An 18,694-nucleotide genomic window follows, 5' to 3' on the forward strand; every position below is an offset into this window, starting at 1 on the left:
AGTTTTAAAATATTTTCATATAAATAACAATGTGCCAAAATTTCAACCTACGGTCAACTTTGACTCGACCAAAATGGTAGAAAAATGCAATTGTAAGCAAAAACTCTTACATTCTATTAATATTCGATCATTTACCTTCATTTTGCAACAAATTGGAAGTCTCTAGCACAATATTTTGATTTACAGTGATTTTTTTAAAAAACTTTTTCCTTACGTCCGCGCGGTAACTTTTCCGAAAAAATGAGAAATTCTTTTGTCGGATTGTTGTAATGTTTGCACCGTTTTCTATTAGCCATTACATAGTGTTTTATATATGAAAATGTGCACAATTTCATGTAGAATACAACAATAAACAACCCATTGTTGTAGCTTTTATCAGTTTTGAAATATTTTCATATAAATCACGATAAATGCCAAAATTTCAACCTTTGGTCAACTTTGACTCAACCGAAATGGTCGAAAAACGCAATTGTAAGCTAAATCTCTTACATTCTAGTAATATTCAATCATTTACCTTAATTTTGCAACAAATTGGAAGTCTATAGCACAATATTTTAATTTATGGTGAATTTTTGAAAATAACTTTCTTTACGTCCGTGCGGTAACTGCCGAAAAAATCTGAAATTCTTCAGTCAGTTTGTCGTGTTTGTCGTAATGTTTGCACCGTTTTATATTAGCCGTTACATAAAGTTTTATATATGATAATGTTTGCAATTTCATGTAGAATACAACAAAAAACACCCCTTGGTTGTAGCTTTTATCAGTTTTGAAATATTTTTATATAAATAACAATAAGTGCCAAAATTTCAACCTTCGGTCAAATTTGATGCGACCGAAATGGTCGAAAAACGCAATTGTAAGCTAAAACTCTTACATTCTAGTAACATTCAATCATTTACCTTCATTTTGCAACAAATTGGAAGTCTCTAGCAATATATTTCGATTTACAGTGAATTTTGAAAAAAACTTTTTCCTTATGTCAGCGCGGTGACTACCGAAAAAATCAGAAATTCTTTCGTCGGATTGTTGTAATGTTTGCACCATTTTATATTAGCTGTTACATAAAGTTTTATATATGAAAACATGTGCAATTCCATGTAGAATACAACAAAAAACAACCCATGGTTAACTTTTATCAGTTTTGAAATATTTTCATATAAATCACGATAAGTGCCAAAATTTCAACCTTCAGTCAACTTTGATTCGACCGAAATGGTCGAAAAACACAATTGTAAGCTAAAACTCTTACATTCTAATAACATTCAATCATTTATCTTCATTTCGCAATATTTCGATTTAAGGTGAATTTTTGAAAAAAACTTTTTCCTTACGTCCTCACGGTAACTACTGAAAAAATCAGGAATTCTTTCGTCGGATTGTCGTAATGTTTGCACCATTTTATATTAGCCGTTACATAAAGTTTTATATATGAAAATGTGCGCTATTTCATGTAGAATACAGCAAAAAATACCTCATGGTTGTAGCTTCTATCAGTTTTGAAACATTTTCATATAAATAACGATAAATAGAAAAAAATCGACCTTCGATCAAATTTAAATAGACCAAAATGGTCGAAAACTGCAATTGTAAGCTACAACACTTACAATCTAGTAATATTCAATCAATTACCTTCATTTTGCAACAAACTGGAAGTCTCTAGCACAATATCTCAATTTATGGCGAATTTAAAAAAAAAACTTTTTTACGTCCGCACATTATGAATTCATGCATCATAGTGATAATATTTTCTCTGTGTTGCTTTGATCATTTTACAATTGTTATATACCAAAATCATCGCAATTTAGTGTACAATACAACAAGAAAAAAACTAACTCATTAGTTTTAACCGTTTTGCTCACAGCACGATTTGTATATAATTATGTATGAAATTTGTTTTTTGCATTGTCATATATTCCAATATTTATATATGATAATGATATTTTTTTCATTTCTGATGGTTGCATACTATACTTCAGGCAATGACAAAAAAGGAGCCAAAAATGAACTCTTAATCTTAAAACCAAGCGTGCTGTGATTTTTTGACAAAAAATTTTTTCCTCTTCGGCGCTCACTCCCGAACGCCCTGGCATACGGGAGACACTTTCGGAAATACCGGCTCAGCGTTTAAGGGTTAATATGAATAGTCAGTTCCAACAATATCTAAGGCTTTCTTTATATAGAAAATATGATAACGATTTGAAACAATGCGCTCTCTCTCGCTCTCTGTCCATATATATTTCATTCGTTATTGAATTTCTTTGCCTGACTACAGTAATTTCCCTCCTCCTCCCATTCGAACCATTCTAACTATGTACTGGTTGTTTGAACGAGGACCACCTTTCAGGACAAGAAGGGCATGTTCTCTCTGAGCCAGGCTTGGTGGGGGACACCGGTTTTGTTGCTGGCTGTACATGTATACCATAAAAATTCTCTTCTCAGTAAAAGAGAGAGGGAGAGAGAAATTATATGAACATTTTGTAGCAACACAACACAATGGAGAAAGATGCAGGAGGACTGGGATTGCCTTCATGCTTACATAATTTTTTTATTCATAAATTAAAATCTTACTACTTCACTATTTCCTTATTGCGGTTTACACTAATATTAATATTTGAAAATTAGCAAATCATTTATTTATCATACGAAAAATATGCATCTCTGTAACAGAGAGAGAGAGAGAGAGAGAAATTATTTTTATGTGAATATTTAATCTTATTAAACTTACCACTTTAAAAATTAGTCACTTTTGTACCATAAAAATGTATTTAGTCATGAAAATAATAACAGAGTACACTAATTAGTGAATATTTATCATAAGAAAAAGCTGCGAATAGGTGAATTCCTTGTGAATAATGGGTAGATGTGGTCCAAAGAAAAATCAGTGAATAAGTGAGTCCACGAATCTCGAGAACGCGAATATGGGGGTTGACTGTACTGTAAACCAACAACACTTGCTTCCCCTCCTGTCACATTAGTTGACATAACTGACAGCTCTGGATCTAAATAGAAAGATGCGGGGTAGAATGGAATTTCCTTAATTTTTACATAATTTTTAAAAAAATTATATCAAGGACCTATCTGGGGTTACTTCCCTCTTCGGTTTTTACTGGCATTAGGACCAGCTTGAGAGCCACTGGACCCCTGCCGCACAACAAAACTGTCCAGACACATCTGTTTCTGGCTTCTGGCGTCTCTTTTAAAATTTGCTAAAAGTGGAACACGGCATTGTCATTAAAAGATGTTGGAGACACAGATTTACAACAGCTTTGTTGGGATGATAATTCTCCACAAAATCTTTTACATCACTCCACTTGACAAACGTGTCCTTAATCACTTATGTATGCCTGTTCTCTTTCTGAATTTTTTAGACCAGCCTCAGCTGGCCTTAAATTCACCAACAGCAGCACTTGCAGGCATTTCCTTACTGTGATCAGCATGCAACACTCTCCAACACTTTGCTATGAGTTCTTTCTTAAATTCTGTAGTGTTTCTTGCCATTTTTACATAAGTGCTAGCACTTGGAACTTTCTTTGGCACCATGAAGGGTTATTTAGCAATTGCACTCAAAGCATAAAAATGCACAAAAAACAAGGAACACAAAAGCAGAATGGGTCAGGAGAGAACAAGGGAAGCTCCGTTTGGGCACTCAGTGACCAGCCTTGTCACACAGTGGGCCTTGGAAGGAGTGGTTCTGAGTGTATGAAATACTTAAGATGACTTTGAAAATATATTAATAATATAATCTCAAAGATTAATATACAGTAATAGGATTGTAATTTAAGGCATATTTGAAGTAGGATGTGATTTAAAGTAGACATCTGGTATTTGAACTTTCAAGAGAGGGGGTTGTAAGTATTCACAAGTTTTAACTATTCATGGGTACTCATCCCCTGTGAATACTAAGTCAACTCAAATAAATCACTAACCCTTTGAAACTTTGTAAGAACTTCAAGAAACTAATACATACAGACCTGTAATTTAAGTGACTGTGTTAGTCCTCTAAAGATCTGCTTCTTCCTACAAATAGCACCAGTGTAACTCAAGGAGGTATGGATAAATGGCTGCAATACCTGCAATCTTACTTCATCTGGCAATATTTTTAATGCCTGGAAATAAATAGCAAAAGTTAGCATTTTTATGAATACTCCATTAAACATACAATACCTATGATGTCCAAACCTTAGAACAGTGTAATGATGAAAAGATGTGTATCATATCACCACTTTTTTTATTCATGTTTTGTAAAACCATGTTATATTTTTTATATTTGTTAAATCTCCTGTAATGAATGTCACAAAGGTTATTGTAAACAAAGTATATGTAATACATTGTACTCACTAAATTCTAATAACTTTTGCAGAAATAGAATAATAATGTTATTTCAATATTATTATAAAATAAATATGACATTTTTATGATAAAATAAAACAAAAATTTCATATATATGTACATAGTACTTACCAAGTATACAGTAATTATATAGCTATAGTTTCACTCAGATGGCAGCAAAATTTTGAAATTGGCAGGTCGCGCTATTTTGTTTCGGGGAGGAGACTTGCCCTGCCCACTTTTGGGGTAAGAGAGGAACAACTCAGCAAGGAGCTTTAATTAATCTATGCCCTTGTGTCCATGCGAGGGGATGAGGGAGGGCTTTGATCATATAATTACTTTGTAGGTATATATATATATATATATATATATATATATATATATATATATATATATATATATATATATAAAACTTTATTTCATCATAAAAATGTCATTCTTATATAAGCAACTTACAAAATAATTACATTGATAGGAGGTGGGAACAAAGTAATTACATTGACAGGAGGTGGGATGCATGGACATATCTACCCCAAAACATTAGGAATGGTAATGAATTTAAGAATAGAAATAAATAGCTAGCATTAATACAATGCTTGTTGTTGTTTCCCTACCTAATGAGAGAGCTAGCTTCTGCAGGAAGATACTGCCTCTGGTTGGCACTCATCTTATTGTGTAGTGGTGTGGCAGTATAGCCGTGGAGCACCGACTACTTCAGTGGGAATTGTGCAGCAAAAGACAATTCCGATGGCTAGCAAAGCATAAAATGTTGCCCAATGCCCTGGGTGCAGTATATCACAATAAAGACAACCAAAAAAACAACACTCTCCTACGCCCCTTAAATAAACAACACCACCAGCCAAACCTATAAAAAACTGGTGAGTACTCCAGGTACATAGACCCCCAGGCTCCCGTAAGACTCAACACCCTATGTCAAAGTGAAGAGAAAAAAGGGTGGAAGGGATGCTCCCTACACTTCTTTACCCAACACTTTGCCAGCCACAGTAAATGGACCCAAGGTACTGCAATTATCATAATCTATTTCCACTTCATGGAAGTAATGGAATGCAAAAACTGACTTGCACTTCCAAAAAGTCAGTTGCAAAATGGATGAGATAAGTTATGTTTGAAGACAATGATGTGGCTTCTGCTCTTATTTCACGGGCTTTAAAAGAGGTTAAAACATCATCCCTAGGGATTGTACTTCGGAGATAAGGTCTCTGAGGAAGAATGCCAGGGCATTCTTGGGCAGTGGACGAGAAAGGCTCTTGACTGAACACAATAGATTAATTGAAGGTCCATGTATTCTCTTTGTTCTGTGTAAGTAATATCTTACTGCACTCACAGGGCACAGAGCTTGCTTCTTCTTCTTCTGGACCCAATATTTCTGTCATTCTTAATAATAAAGGAACAAGGCCAGGGCTTAGACAAGGTCTCATTCTTAGCTAAAACCCAAGGGCGAGTGAGCAGACTGCAATCCCACGAGAGAAGCCAACTCTCTTATCCATCGTATGTAACTCACTAACACATTTAGCAGTTGCTAAGGCTACAAAGAAAATTGTTTTTTTTTTTAGTGATGTTCCTTAATGAAATTGAATGAAGGGGCTAAAAACGAGGACCAGACAGACATTTGAGAACATCTAAGTTCCAAGAGACCACTCCCACCTCTTTCTGTTTAGCTGTGTCTAAAGACCACATGAGATCTGACAAATCTTGGTTCAAGGAAAGAACTACTCCCCTATGTTGGAAGACAGAGCTTAACATGGCCATATAACCTTCAACAGTTGAGGTAGACAGACCTCTAGAAGTTTTTAAATATAGCAGAAAATCTGCTAGTTCTGCTATATATGTCTGAGAAGAAGAGATGTTACATCTTCTGCACCAAGAACGAAAGATTGTGCACTTTGCTGGAGGATTGACATCTATTCTCAGCAATAGCATCTGCAGCTTATCTTGAAAAGCCCTTTCCTCTCAGGAGCTTCCTGACAGAGTGGACAATCCTTGATGCAACCGCCTGCAGTGAGGTTGTCTGAGTAGACTTTGATTTTAAGGTAATAGCCTCAGAAAATCCACCAGACACTAGAAGGCCAAGGAGGTCTGGAAACCACTCCTTCGAGGCCCAAAACAGAGCTATTAAAATCACTGACACATTCTGATGGGTCTGAAATGACTTGTCTCACCATACTGAACAGTGGGAAAGCATAGCAGGAGATGGTTTCTGGAAGTTGCAAAAATGTCCAGGATTGGTTTTTCCCCACAGTTTTCATAGGTCTTAGCAGACCAGAGGGTCCAGGGTCCACTCTGTGTGAAGAACCCGCCCCCTGACGACTCAGCTTGTCCACCAGTACATTTAGTTTTCCCTGAATGAATTGTGTCAGAATTCTGGTGTGATCCTGGTCCACCCAGAGGAGAAGGGCACTCGCTACTTCATATACAGAGGAGGAATGAGTTCCCCCCTCGCTTTCGCTTTCTGGTATAAGGCAAGGCAGTAGTGCTGTCTGCATGGACTGCCACTGTCCTGTCAAACACCTCTGATGCAAAGAACTGTATTTCTATGTGTATTGCTTTTAATTCTATGACACTGATATGCCACTTTTTATGCTCCAAAGGACCATGTCCTGGAAACTTCCTTGCTCCCCAGAACTCCCCAACCTAGACTAGACGCATCTGAGCAGAGGTCTAGGTCGGGGCTCAAAGGGAGGAGAGCTATCCCTTCTGACAGTTTTCTTTCAGAATTCCTCCATAGCAAGTGTCCTTATTTTGGGAGTCACAGGAAAAATGAACGTGTCTGGGTAATTTCTTCTGTCCCAGCTGACCCCTAGGAAGAACTGCAGAGCTCTCATATGGAGTCTGCCTGGTGAGACAAACTGCTCTATGGAGGACATTGTCCCCAGAAGACTCATCTACTCGTTGGCTGAGCAGTTTTCGAGAGGTAGAAACCCATTTGCCATCCTCAGGCAGGACTTTACTCTCTTGGGGGATGGAAAAACTAGAAAAATCCAAGAGTCTATCATTCGCAAATATAGAATCTCCTGAGATGGAGTCAGGTGGGCCTTATGCACATTGATTAAGAAGCCCGGGTCCTGGACTAGGAGAAGGGTCCTCTGAAGGTCCTCCATACACTTCTCTTTTGACTGAGCATGAAGAAGCCAATCATCTAGGTAAAGGGAAATGTTGAAAGAAGCCAATCGTCCAGGTAAAGGGAGATGTTGATTCCTTTAAGATGAAGCCACTTTGCAAGAAGCACAAGAACTCTGGTGAAGACTTGGGGAGATGTAGATAGGCTGAAGCACAGAAGCCAAAACTGGAAAACTCTGTTCTTGAACATAATCCTGAGGTACTTCCTGGAGTCCAGACAGATAAGGACATGGAAGTACAGGCAGTCCCCGGTTATCGGCAGACTCGGTTAATGATGCTTATGTAGTGCCATAAAATCAGCAATTTATGGCGCCATAAGGTGCTGATCACAGAGTTATGGCACCATAACATACCTAAAAGAGGTGCCATTAAATGGTTATCAGCGCCATCAACAGAAACTTGGTGTCACAAGCGCCATAAATTGATGAGTTTCAGTTAATGGCGGTTTTCTCTTATCAGCACCCTGCCGAGAATGGAATCCACGCCAATAACCTGGAACTGCCTGTATGTGTCCCACATATCAATGGAAGTCATTCAATCTCCTTGGCAAATGGATGACAGGATGGTTTGGTTCATCTCCAGCCTGAATTTCATCTTCTGGACAAAGGAATTCAGGCTGCTGATGTCCAGGACAGGCCTTCAGCCTCCTGAAGACCAGGGGACTACAAAAAGACGGCTGTAGAACCCTTATGAATTTATGTCTTCAACTTGCTTTATTGCTCTCTTCCTAAGGAGGGACAAAACTTCTTCCGAGCAGGTCAAAAACCTCTTTGAGCTTACAGAGTAGGCCATCAATATGATGGGTGTGTTGGCTAAGGTGGTCTCTCTGTGAAAGGGATAATGTAGCCCTCCCTCAGGACATTAACAATCCAAGGTTCTGCCCCTTTTTCTTTCCATCTCTCCTAAAAGAGCAGTCTGGATCCTACTGAAGTACAGCACACAATCCTCACTTTTGTGAGTAGGTTCAAGAGGAGGATTCCTTGATGGAGTGCGACAAGAAACAAATGCTAGAGCGGGGTCTGGAGTAAGCCCTCTGCCTGCTGCCAAAAGATCCAGAGTGCTCTTCTTTTGGAGGTCTGATGTGATACCAAGCACCATGGCTTGTGGGAACAGGTAATGTCAATCAAGGGGAGAAAACAGGAGCGGCCATTTCTGAGAGGTAGCAAACCCTTTTGAAGTATACGAGCACCAAAGCTCTTTTTAAGTACTCCCATTGCACAAAGAAAGGCCAACTCTTGGAAGCCATCCCTAATGACTTCATCTATGTAAGAGACAACAACTAGCCAGTTTGCGGCACAATCCCTGGGCAAAATGGAACAATCCTTAACCTTACAAGCAAGAGCACCCACAGACCAGTCCATGAAGCTCAAGACTTCAAAAACTTTGAACGAGTCCCTGAGAAGATGAGCCATTTCTGAGCAAAGAACATAATATTGGCTGAAACATAATATTAGCTCAAGAGAATGCTAACCTACAAAACAAATCTATCAGCATGGAGAAGTCCCCCTGGGAGGAGGCAGACTCCCAAGATAAGTACCTCCTCCGAGACAATCTGGAAAGAGACCTTCCCTTGCTGCCTCTTTTCTGCGAGCCATCCCTCAAGCTCATTCAAGGCTTTCTTCATTGAAGAAGAAAGCACCAATCTAGGCAGTCTAGCAGAGCCAGTAGACTGTGTCCATTAAAAAATTGGAAGCAGGCAAAGATGGGGCTGCTGATGAAAAGAAACTCAGAAAAGTAGCAAGGAGATATCTTAATAAGAATAAGGATACATAAGCCAAAGGGGGAGCGTCATAGTCCACTGCTTCTTCCTTATCCGAAGATACTGGAGATGATGATAAGTCTGCTGGCGGTTAAGGATCTGATGGAACCTTCTTGAGTTGGCCCAAAATACTGTCAAGCTTTCATTGAACAGGACGGATGGACAGCTGCAGGCACCTGAGAACTAGCAGCAGGAGTCTGAAGAAGAGGAGCCAGCAGTGTGGATGATGGCACCAGCCACTGAACTGCTGGAGTCGCAAAATATGGAGCCAGTACTGAGCGCCCAAAGGCTAGGACAGGACGATTGGCTGAAACTAGCCATTGGGCACTCAGAAACTATTGAGTGCTCAGATGCTACTGGGTGCTCAGACGTTAATGGGCGCTCTAGGGAGTTCAAGGGGAGGACCAGTGCTCAAGAGCTAATAAATGCTTGGACATTCTTGGGCCTTCATGCAGTAACAGGTACTCGGATGCAAAGAAGCACTCAGAGACTCTAGAGAGCTTGGGGCTAACAGACTCTCGAGCGATACTGGGTGCTCGGATTTCAAAGAAAACTCAGGAACTGCTGGGCATTCATGCATTTAGTGGGCACTCAGATGAGGAGCATTTGCAAGAAGCAGAGCATTTAGAAGCTGAACTCTGCAGGATGGATGAGGACTACTAACAGGTTCTTTGAATCTTTTACTAGGCAATGGAGAGTGACTAACATACACTGCAACACCTTTACAATGGCCATGATTCGTCCGCAAAGCGCATTGGCGCCTGGGACTAGACTCCTCTGAACTCAGAGAAAGATGATGCACATTCATTGAGATGCCTTTCCTTTGTCTCTCCGTTGCAACCTGGGAATCTACAACAGGTACAACAGAGGGGGCGACTACCTGTAGGCAGACCCCACCGACCTCCCTTTGGCAACCAGAGTGACTCCTCCCAAGTTTCGGGGAGTATGACATTGACTTTGGCCTATGAGAATTGGCAGGATAAGCAGCCGCCTCCTCCACCAACACTTCACTAGCACTATTAGCACTCATCTTGTCAATTAGGACTTTAAACTGAATATCCTGATTGGGCCATGGTCTCCACTATCAACTCGAACCTCTTGTCATGTCTCAACTTGAGGCTGGCAATGGGGTTGAGTTTAGAAGTGTTAGGGCCAAGTAAAGGAGAGGGTGGGACAGTTTGAGAACTAGGAACAGGAGTCACAGAGATTACAGGATCAGAAACAGGAATATTAACATTAGCAAATAGACTTAGAAGATGCCTGGCTAAAGTCTTACTATTCTCAGCTCTAGCAGTCAACTTTCTCTTTTTTGGGTAGCCAACTTATTTAAATGTGACTTTAAACTCATCCACTTTTTATTATCCCAGTCCATACACTCCTGACATCTTAAATCTACTGAACACACCTGCCCCCTAAATCTGTGCACCGCTTAAGTGAATCATAGGATTCCTTAGTCAGGTGAGTATTGCAGCCTTTACTGCAAAACCTACTGCTAACTGAACTCTAGTCAGTCAAGTATTGCAGCCTTTACTGCAATACCTAATGCTAGCTAAGCTTGAGTAGACATCGTGATGTAAAAAATTCAACTAAGAAAGTCAAAATTGGGAAAAAGTCGTTAACTGTCAAAAATCAGCAAGCACCATTCTCATAAAAGAGCCAGTGTTCAGTATGCTGAGTGAGACGGTATAGTTCAACAAAATAGTAAATGAAAGAACAAAGCTTTTCACAATAAAATTTAGCATAAACAATTAACAAAAGCATTCCTCATTGCAGTGATGCACAGCTAATTTGAGATAGAGAGAGGGAGCATTTATATTTTTGAGGAATAATGAATGAATGATTTTAAGTTGTCATGTATCATGATATTGTTGAGGCGAGAAGAAGACAATAAAATACTTACTACGTATACGTAATATGTATGTAGATGCAGTAACAATCCACATAAAAAGTAAAATGTTATTTCACAATGAATTTAACACAAATGATAAAACATGAAAGCAATCAAATGCAATACAATAAAATAAAAAAAAAAAGCTTACTGGTGTTCAGTGCGCTAAGTGAGACGATAGAGAGAAGAGAAGAGAAGATGGAAGACAGGGGCCTGCTTCCTACTGACTTACCAGCTAAGCTGGGATGATTATTAACCTGTTTCTTTCGCTTACACTCGATTTGCCCAAATCCCTTCTTTTAGTTACGGTAGAATACCCATCTAGTGACAATTGTTTTTAACAATTTTTTACCACTGTAACAGTACCTCAGATCCATAATAAACACACTGGCGCCGCATTCAGCCTCTGATGCCTTCAATAGTTTGTTTAAACAGCTTCCTTGTGAAAAGTTATTTAATCTCTCTTTCCTTTTCTTGCATTCTTTACTTATTACATGCAAGTGAAACTTGGTAAGTTACTTCATATAAAAATTCTTTTTTTCTTCTTTTTTATAAAAGTAAAAGACTGATTGTGGGAGAAATAAAACCTACAATAAAGCTTTACAGTACTACCTACAGGCTGTGAAAATGATATGCACAATGCAAATAACAGACACAGAATATCATAGCCCAAAGATATAGCTACTACCTGTGATAAGTCAATGCAGTGTAGGTAATTCTGAAGGATATTCAAAGCTGTCTCCACCACCTTCTGAGTTTGCAGCTTACTTGGAGAATTTCCTGGACTTTCACTTGATGTTACAATCAATTTCAGAAGTATGAGATACACCTAATTGGAAAAAAGTAGATAATATAATACATGCTTATAAGGTGAAATGTGAAAATTATCAAGTTTTTAAAACAAAGCAGATTTTTCTTCATAGTATGTGCTCATCACTCACAGCACAGTAATACCCCAAACTTACATGAGGTTAGGTTCCAGACCCCCTCGTGCAAGGGGGCTTTTTGCGTAAGTTTGGCAAGGTCTCTAGAAATGCTAATAAATCTAGAGTTTGAATACTAAATATGACCCTAATCATGCTCCCTACATATTAACCTAACTTTTAAATGAAATTAAAGTCACTGTAATTTCACTTAAAAGTTAATACATTACCCTTAAAATAAAAATAAATGGTTGGCAAAAATATGGGTGTGTATGAAGATTATATGCCTACTATTTCTCTCTTCTTTCCTCCTTCTGAACATCTCTTTTTAGAAGTCTTCTCAACCTCATATTTAAGAAATCCTTCACTCTGTCTCTTTCTCTCTGTTCTGAAATTCCTTTTCATGAACAAACAGTGCTTCTTATTTGGACTAATACAACTCTTAGTTATGTCTACGTTTTAGAATGGCACATTTACAGTTCTAGATGGTAAAGTAAAATTAGATTAATTTAAAATCATCTAGTACCACTAACTAAGAGAGAGAGAGAGAGAGAGAGAGAGAGAGAGAGAGAGAGAGAGAGAGATTGAGGGAAATGATTGACCTGCTAATCGCAATACTTCCCTCACCTGTCACATTAATTTGACATATCTGACAGCTCCGACTTCGAGCTTCTCTTCAAATTGAAAACACCAGTTGAGGGAAAAGGATATTTTCATATGCATTTTATAACTACAGTTAGTATATTATTATTACTATATTATCATTAATTATTACTGTTATTATGTAATCTTATTACTATTTGAAAATATTGATAAACATATAATAAACATATAGTACATGTACCATAAACATCTTGGTGAGAGAGAGAGAAGAGTTATCCTTACTTAAAAGAGTGAAATGGAAAGCTTATGTAGTATTTATTTCTTTAAATTACTAACATGCAAATTTTGTAATTACTATTACTACTACTATTAGTGGAAAAACAAATCCACAGTTATGTAAATGTACATATATTCAAATTTAAAACTTTAAGGATATCTTTCAGGAATCTGTTCAGTTACCCTTACTATTATTATTATTTAATCTTATTATTATTTGAAAAAAATAATAAACATAGTATGTATATGTCCCATAAAAATTCTCTCATCTCAGTAAAAGAGAGATAGAGAGAATTATTATTTTTATTACTTAATAATGTTATTTAATTTATACATAAAAGCTTGAAAACCTATACCATAAAAAATTAAACAAACACTTTAGCAGGGTTTCACGAGGATTTAAAAATATTGCATTTGTGTTTGTGTGTCTATGAAAAACTTGCATATGATAATTAGTTAGGTTCCAATGAAAAGTCCCAACAATTGTGAATTCTCACAACTCAAATTGTGTAAGATTGAGGTATTATGGAAGAGTAAAAACCCCAATTCACAGTCTGAATGTCCCTGGACATATACATACACCTGTGTCCTGTAGGCAAAAGAAGCATAATACCGAAAACCAATGTTTGCGCAAATGCATGCCTTTGACCCAACAGTTGGTACCTATCTATCCTCATGTATAACAATGGATTCTGTATGTAAAATAAACATGCACAGGTATCATAAACACCCAATTGCAACTGAAGTGGAAGGCTGTGTCCCAAAGTTTTGTGAGTGTCTGACAGATCTGATGGAACATTCTGGGAAAATTAGCTAAGCAAACAATGATAAAATAATATCCCAGCTGGGTACTGTAAGCAGTTGAACACCCTGAGATAAACAAAATTAGTTAAAAATTCTCAATATATTCATAGTAATGTAGCATCTCCAAGTATTACATTAAATATGGCCAAAATTTCAGTTTTCCTCTAAAAGGAAAGAGAAATTGAGAATGCCCTGAAATGATGAACAGTCCTTCTTAACTGATTAGCTTTATTTTCTAGTCCCTACATACTCTTGAAGGATGAGCTGCTTCAGCCAGGACATTTTCTAGAAGGATGATTACTTCACTAGTTTGTAGATATGAAGGATCAGGAGTAATATCTCTTAGACATCTTGTCTTCCCCTGGTAGTGGTGCCTGAATCAATCAAACTAATCTGCACATCCTCTGAAGTGAAAATCAAAGCCAGCACGGAGAGGAGGCCATAACAGTTTGTAGACAACTGGAGGTCTGAGTTTGGTAACAAGGTCAGCAGCAAAGGACAAATCCATGGGAGACCAGCCACTAGTATGAGTTTCTCTTCTTGGCAGGTCATGTGGCTCATTCATGTGCCTAACAGAAAATTAGTTAATATTCATGAATAGTTCATAAAGTACCCTGGTAAAACTATAGAGAACAAAGATGTCACACTTAAGGAGCTGGACTGACTTGCATAGTTGATCTTGAAATATTGAAAAGCATTTTCCTATCCACAGAAACTGCCACTTCAATGCTTTGGAGTTCCAGCTATTTTGAGATGGTTAACATGTAACCTTTTGATGGAGAGGGATGTTTGCAGTCACAAGAATGTTGAGATACTGGTCATTCTGATTTCCATCTTACTTATAGCAACTATAAATCAAGTCTACTTTTCTTGTTATAGTCCCAAGATCAAGAGTTGGTAGTAATAAGGGATGGCTACATTATTTACCTCTGAGACCTTTCTTAATAACCTCTCGGAGTGAATTTGCAGGCTGCATGGGAAATTGTCAGACTTCAGGAAGTACACTTGCCTCAGAAGACCCACCAACACCCCCTCGTCCTAGGTTGGCAGGTTTTTGGGATGATCCAATATTAGTCTGAACAACCTCAGCCTTGCCATAAATGTAAATGCAACAAAGCCTCATCCTACTGGTGAACATCTACAAGAGCCACAGTTGACCAACACTTTCAAAACCTGTAGTTGCAGAGACCTCTTTGTGCAGCAGTTGTGTGGAACAAGATCCTCCAGGGACAAAAATGTGCCATATTATAGATCACCACTGGAGGACTTGCTTGTCATTGGAACTCTGGGTTAAATAACAGCAGTATTCTTGTGTTTGAAGGGATAACTTTGTAAAGCCAGTGGTCCCCTCAATTTTCAGATGTGTTGCTCCTCTGTCTATCTGTCAGACCAAATGGAACTCATTCTCCATGTGGTTCTTGTGGGCAGAGCACTGATTTAGTTAATGCCATTATTACAATAGTAGCTGATTACCTTCCTTACTACAACATCACAAACAAGATTACAAGCCAGCTCTTTCTCAGATTTTTTAATTCCATTATTAAAATCTGGGGTCCTCAATAAACTTGAAGAGGTCATGTAACACTGGAAGAGTGAAGCGTTTTGGAAGTCTGTAAAATCACGAAAGTGGGGCTTTATCTTCTCAGTACTACTAGTTACTAAGGCTTCTGTTGAGCTAAACCTCACTGCCAATCTTCATGTTAAAATAATTTTTCTACAAGTTTTTGTTTAACGTATGAGATTCAGCAAACTTTAAGCACTGTCCAGTAAGGTGAGGCAATAGAATAACAGGGATTTGATAGACTTCTCTGTTGCAGCCAAGGCCCAGTCTTCCAGCAACTGGGATCAAACCACTGATTCTTTTGTCATTCCTTCACTTGCTGCCCTTGTTAAGAGTAAGGAAGATGTCATTGCTACAAACATGATGACCTGACTCCATCTCTTGATGATGAAGAACTAAAGACAAGGTACATCATGGTTTTTCCTTGCTACAAATTGCTGTCAAAAAGAATAAAATTCTCTTCTGCCTTTGGTGGGATTGTGATAAAATTATTGAGAAGAAACCTTTCAAGTTAAGAATCAGCCTACCAAAGTGAATCCATTTAACCTCTCTCTTGTGTAGAGAAAAACGGATGATATCTCAGCTTCAATGACAGGCACTTGAGGTGCCACTCTACTTTTGCAAATTTTTATTCATAGGTATGTCTCAAATGGTTGGGTTTCTTTTCCTTGTAGTCTGTGGTGGCACATACTCAGGTTGCCCCAGCTTCTGTTGAACTTTTGCATCCCACCGATTCTTCTCCTTCAGGATTTTTCTTATTTAACATCCTTTGGGTATATGTAAATCTACAGAGCTATTAGCTTCCAGGCCTTACAGAATTATTGTGTTTGCTCAACTTTTTCCACTAGACATGCAGTAATATTCCCTTTATGTATTTTGGCCCATCAGGGTTTCAGCAAGACTAGTGTTTCACTCTAACTCTCACAGATCCACAGACACAATTGCTAGTCTCAATACCAGGTGCACTACTTAGCAGATCCTTAGAACCCTTTAGTGATTCAATGTTCCTTCTTTTTATATCTTTCTAACCTAAGTTGAGGCTTACACGTACAGGCAGTCCCAGTTATCGGCGATCTGGTTTTATGGCACTTGTCTAACACCAAAACTCTGCAATTTTTAACGCCATAATGCACTGATTTCCGGCTATCACTGCTGATAATAGAGTTATGGTGCTGATACGTACCTAACAGAGGCACCATTAAGGGATTTTGATGAAGGAAAAAACTATTTCTGGGCAAGGGCTCGCGTCGCCCAGTGAAATATCCTTTTAGTTCATATTTCTAAGGTAAATATTGCTAACATTATCAGAGAAAAAAACAAAATGGGATGTCAGAGCATTCTGACTCGCTCACCCTAAATAAAAAGAGGGTGTCGGTATGGTTTCTGGGGCGAGTGAAACCACTGCCACAGGCCTCTTGTCATTTAGATCTCTCCTTCACAAAATCCCCCTGCTAGAGAGAGCTGATACACAGCCCGCGCCAGCAACTACTACTACCAGCGCTCCCACGCAACACCAGCGCCTCTAGCGGCCATGCCTGTGAATGTTTAGAGAAACCAAGCTTGGGGTGAAGGGTGGGATCAATAAAAAAGGGGGGATTTCACTGGGCGACACGGGCCCTTGCCCAGAAATAGATTTTTCCTTCATCAAAATCCCTTTTCTGGGCTCAGCCCGTGTCGCTTTGTGAAATAGTACCAGAGAAATGGCCACAAGCTTGGTAAAGATTAAATAGAAATAAGGAAATAACAATAAAAAACAAAATATAAAAATTGAATATAATCTTGTATAAAATTACAAAGTTAGTGAATATAAACATTATTATCTTAAGAAAAGGATATTTTGAGGATCAATATTTGCATCTCTTTTAGCTGCAAACTTCATGAAGTCCATAAAGTTAGGGTTTTGAGAATTCCTGAGGAAGCGAACACAGTCCTCATTTGTACTGGTTGAGATAGCTTGGGATTGGGAATCTGTTGAGGTCAGAGACCCAATTCCAGAAGTAGTGGGAACCAGTTGCTCTTGGGCCAATGTGGGGCTACTAGAGCGACTTGTCCTTTGAAAGTCCTGAGTTTGTTCAGGACTTTTAATAGAAGATTCACTGGAGGAAAGATGTATACTTTCTTCCACTGATTCCAATCTATGGCCATGGCGTCCGTGGCATAAGCCAGAGGGTCCAGGTTGGGAGCCACATAGCATGGGAGCTTGTGGTTCGATTGCGATGCGAAAAGATCCACCTGGGACCCTTTGGCATATCCACTGGAATGAGCGCCTGTCCAGAGACCATTCCGATTCTAGAGGAAATGAACGAGACAGAGTGTCTGCTACCACGTTCCTTACTCCCGCCAGATGGGTGGAGGATAGATGCCATTTGTGCTTGGCTGCTAGTGAAAATATGGCTATCATGACATGGTTCACATGACTTGATTTGGATCCTCCCCTGTTGATGCAGTGTACTACTACTGCACTGTCCAGTACCAGATTGATATGAGAGTTCTTGGCTGGTAGAAGCCTCTTCAATGTGAGGAACACTGCCATGGCTTCTAATACATTTATGTGAAGCTGGCGGAACTGAGGGGACCAAGTCCCTTGTACTTTCTTGAATTGGGAGTACCCTCCCCACCCGCTTAGGGAAGCGTCCGTGTGGATAACCAACGCCGGAGGGGGAAATTGAAGAGAAACCAACCTGGACAGATTCTTGACCTCCGCCCAGGGGCGGAGCCGTTTGCGGAGAACCGGCGGAATGGCTGACAACTTGTCTCGAGACTTGTTGTTTGCTCTCGAGCGCCAGACACGATTTATGTCTTTCAGCTTTGCCTTCAGTAGAACATCTGTCACTGAGGCAAATTGTAGAGAACCTAGGATTCTTTCCTGGTTTCTCCTTGATGTTTGTTTGCATTTGAGGAATTGCCTTGTAGCTTTGGCTATTTCTTTCCTTTTGTCCGACGGAATTGACAGAGTATGGGAGCTTAAGTCCCATTGAATGCCGAGCCATTGAAAGCGGGTGTCCGGCATTAGCCTGGACTTGGACTTGTTTATTTGGAACCCCAGATGTTCCAGAAATTGTATTACTTTGACTGCAGCTTTTTGGCATGCTTCGACGGTTGTTGCCCAAACAAGCCAGTCGTCCAGATACGCTACTACCATTATCCCTTGAGATCTTAGTTGTTGAACTACTGACTTTGCCACCTTTGTGAATACTCTGGGGGCCATGTTCAACCCGAAGGGCATCAATTTGAATGAGAATGCCTGGTTCCCCAGCCTGAAGCCTAGGTACGGGCGGAAGTGTCTTGCTACTGGGATATGATAGTATGCGTCTGTAAGATCGATAGAGGTGGTGACGGCCCCACGGGGAAGTAAGGTCCGCACCTGCGACATGGTCAGCATTTTGAACTTGTCGCAACGAATGAATAAGTTT

The 18,694-nt window shown here is 39.1% G+C and overlaps 1 protein-coding gene across 2 annotated transcripts in view; it reads right to left on the minus strand.

Annotated features, from left to right (window-relative positions):
* Positions 1-18,694, minus strand: part of LOC135219537 (vam6/Vps39-like protein) — a 405,404-nt gene that overhangs the window by 51,371 nt on the left and 335,339 nt on the right. For both annotated transcript variants that reach the window (XM_064256380.1, XM_064256379.1), the window contains exons 16-17: positions 11,803-11,943; positions 3,972-4,106 (exon numbers count right to left, since the gene is read on the minus strand). In XM_064256380.1, coding sequence (XP_064112450.1) covers positions 3,972-4,106; positions 11,803-11,943 — 276 coding nt within the window. The remainder of the gene's footprint in view (positions 1-3,971; positions 4,107-11,802; positions 11,944-18,694) is intronic.

The sequence above is a fragment of the Macrobrachium nipponense genome, chromosome 1, assembly GCF_015104395.2.
Source record: "Macrobrachium nipponense isolate FS-2020 chromosome 1, ASM1510439v2, whole genome shotgun sequence".
NCBI classification, from domain to species: Eukaryota; Metazoa; Arthropoda; class Malacostraca; order Decapoda; family Palaemonidae; genus Macrobrachium; species Macrobrachium nipponense.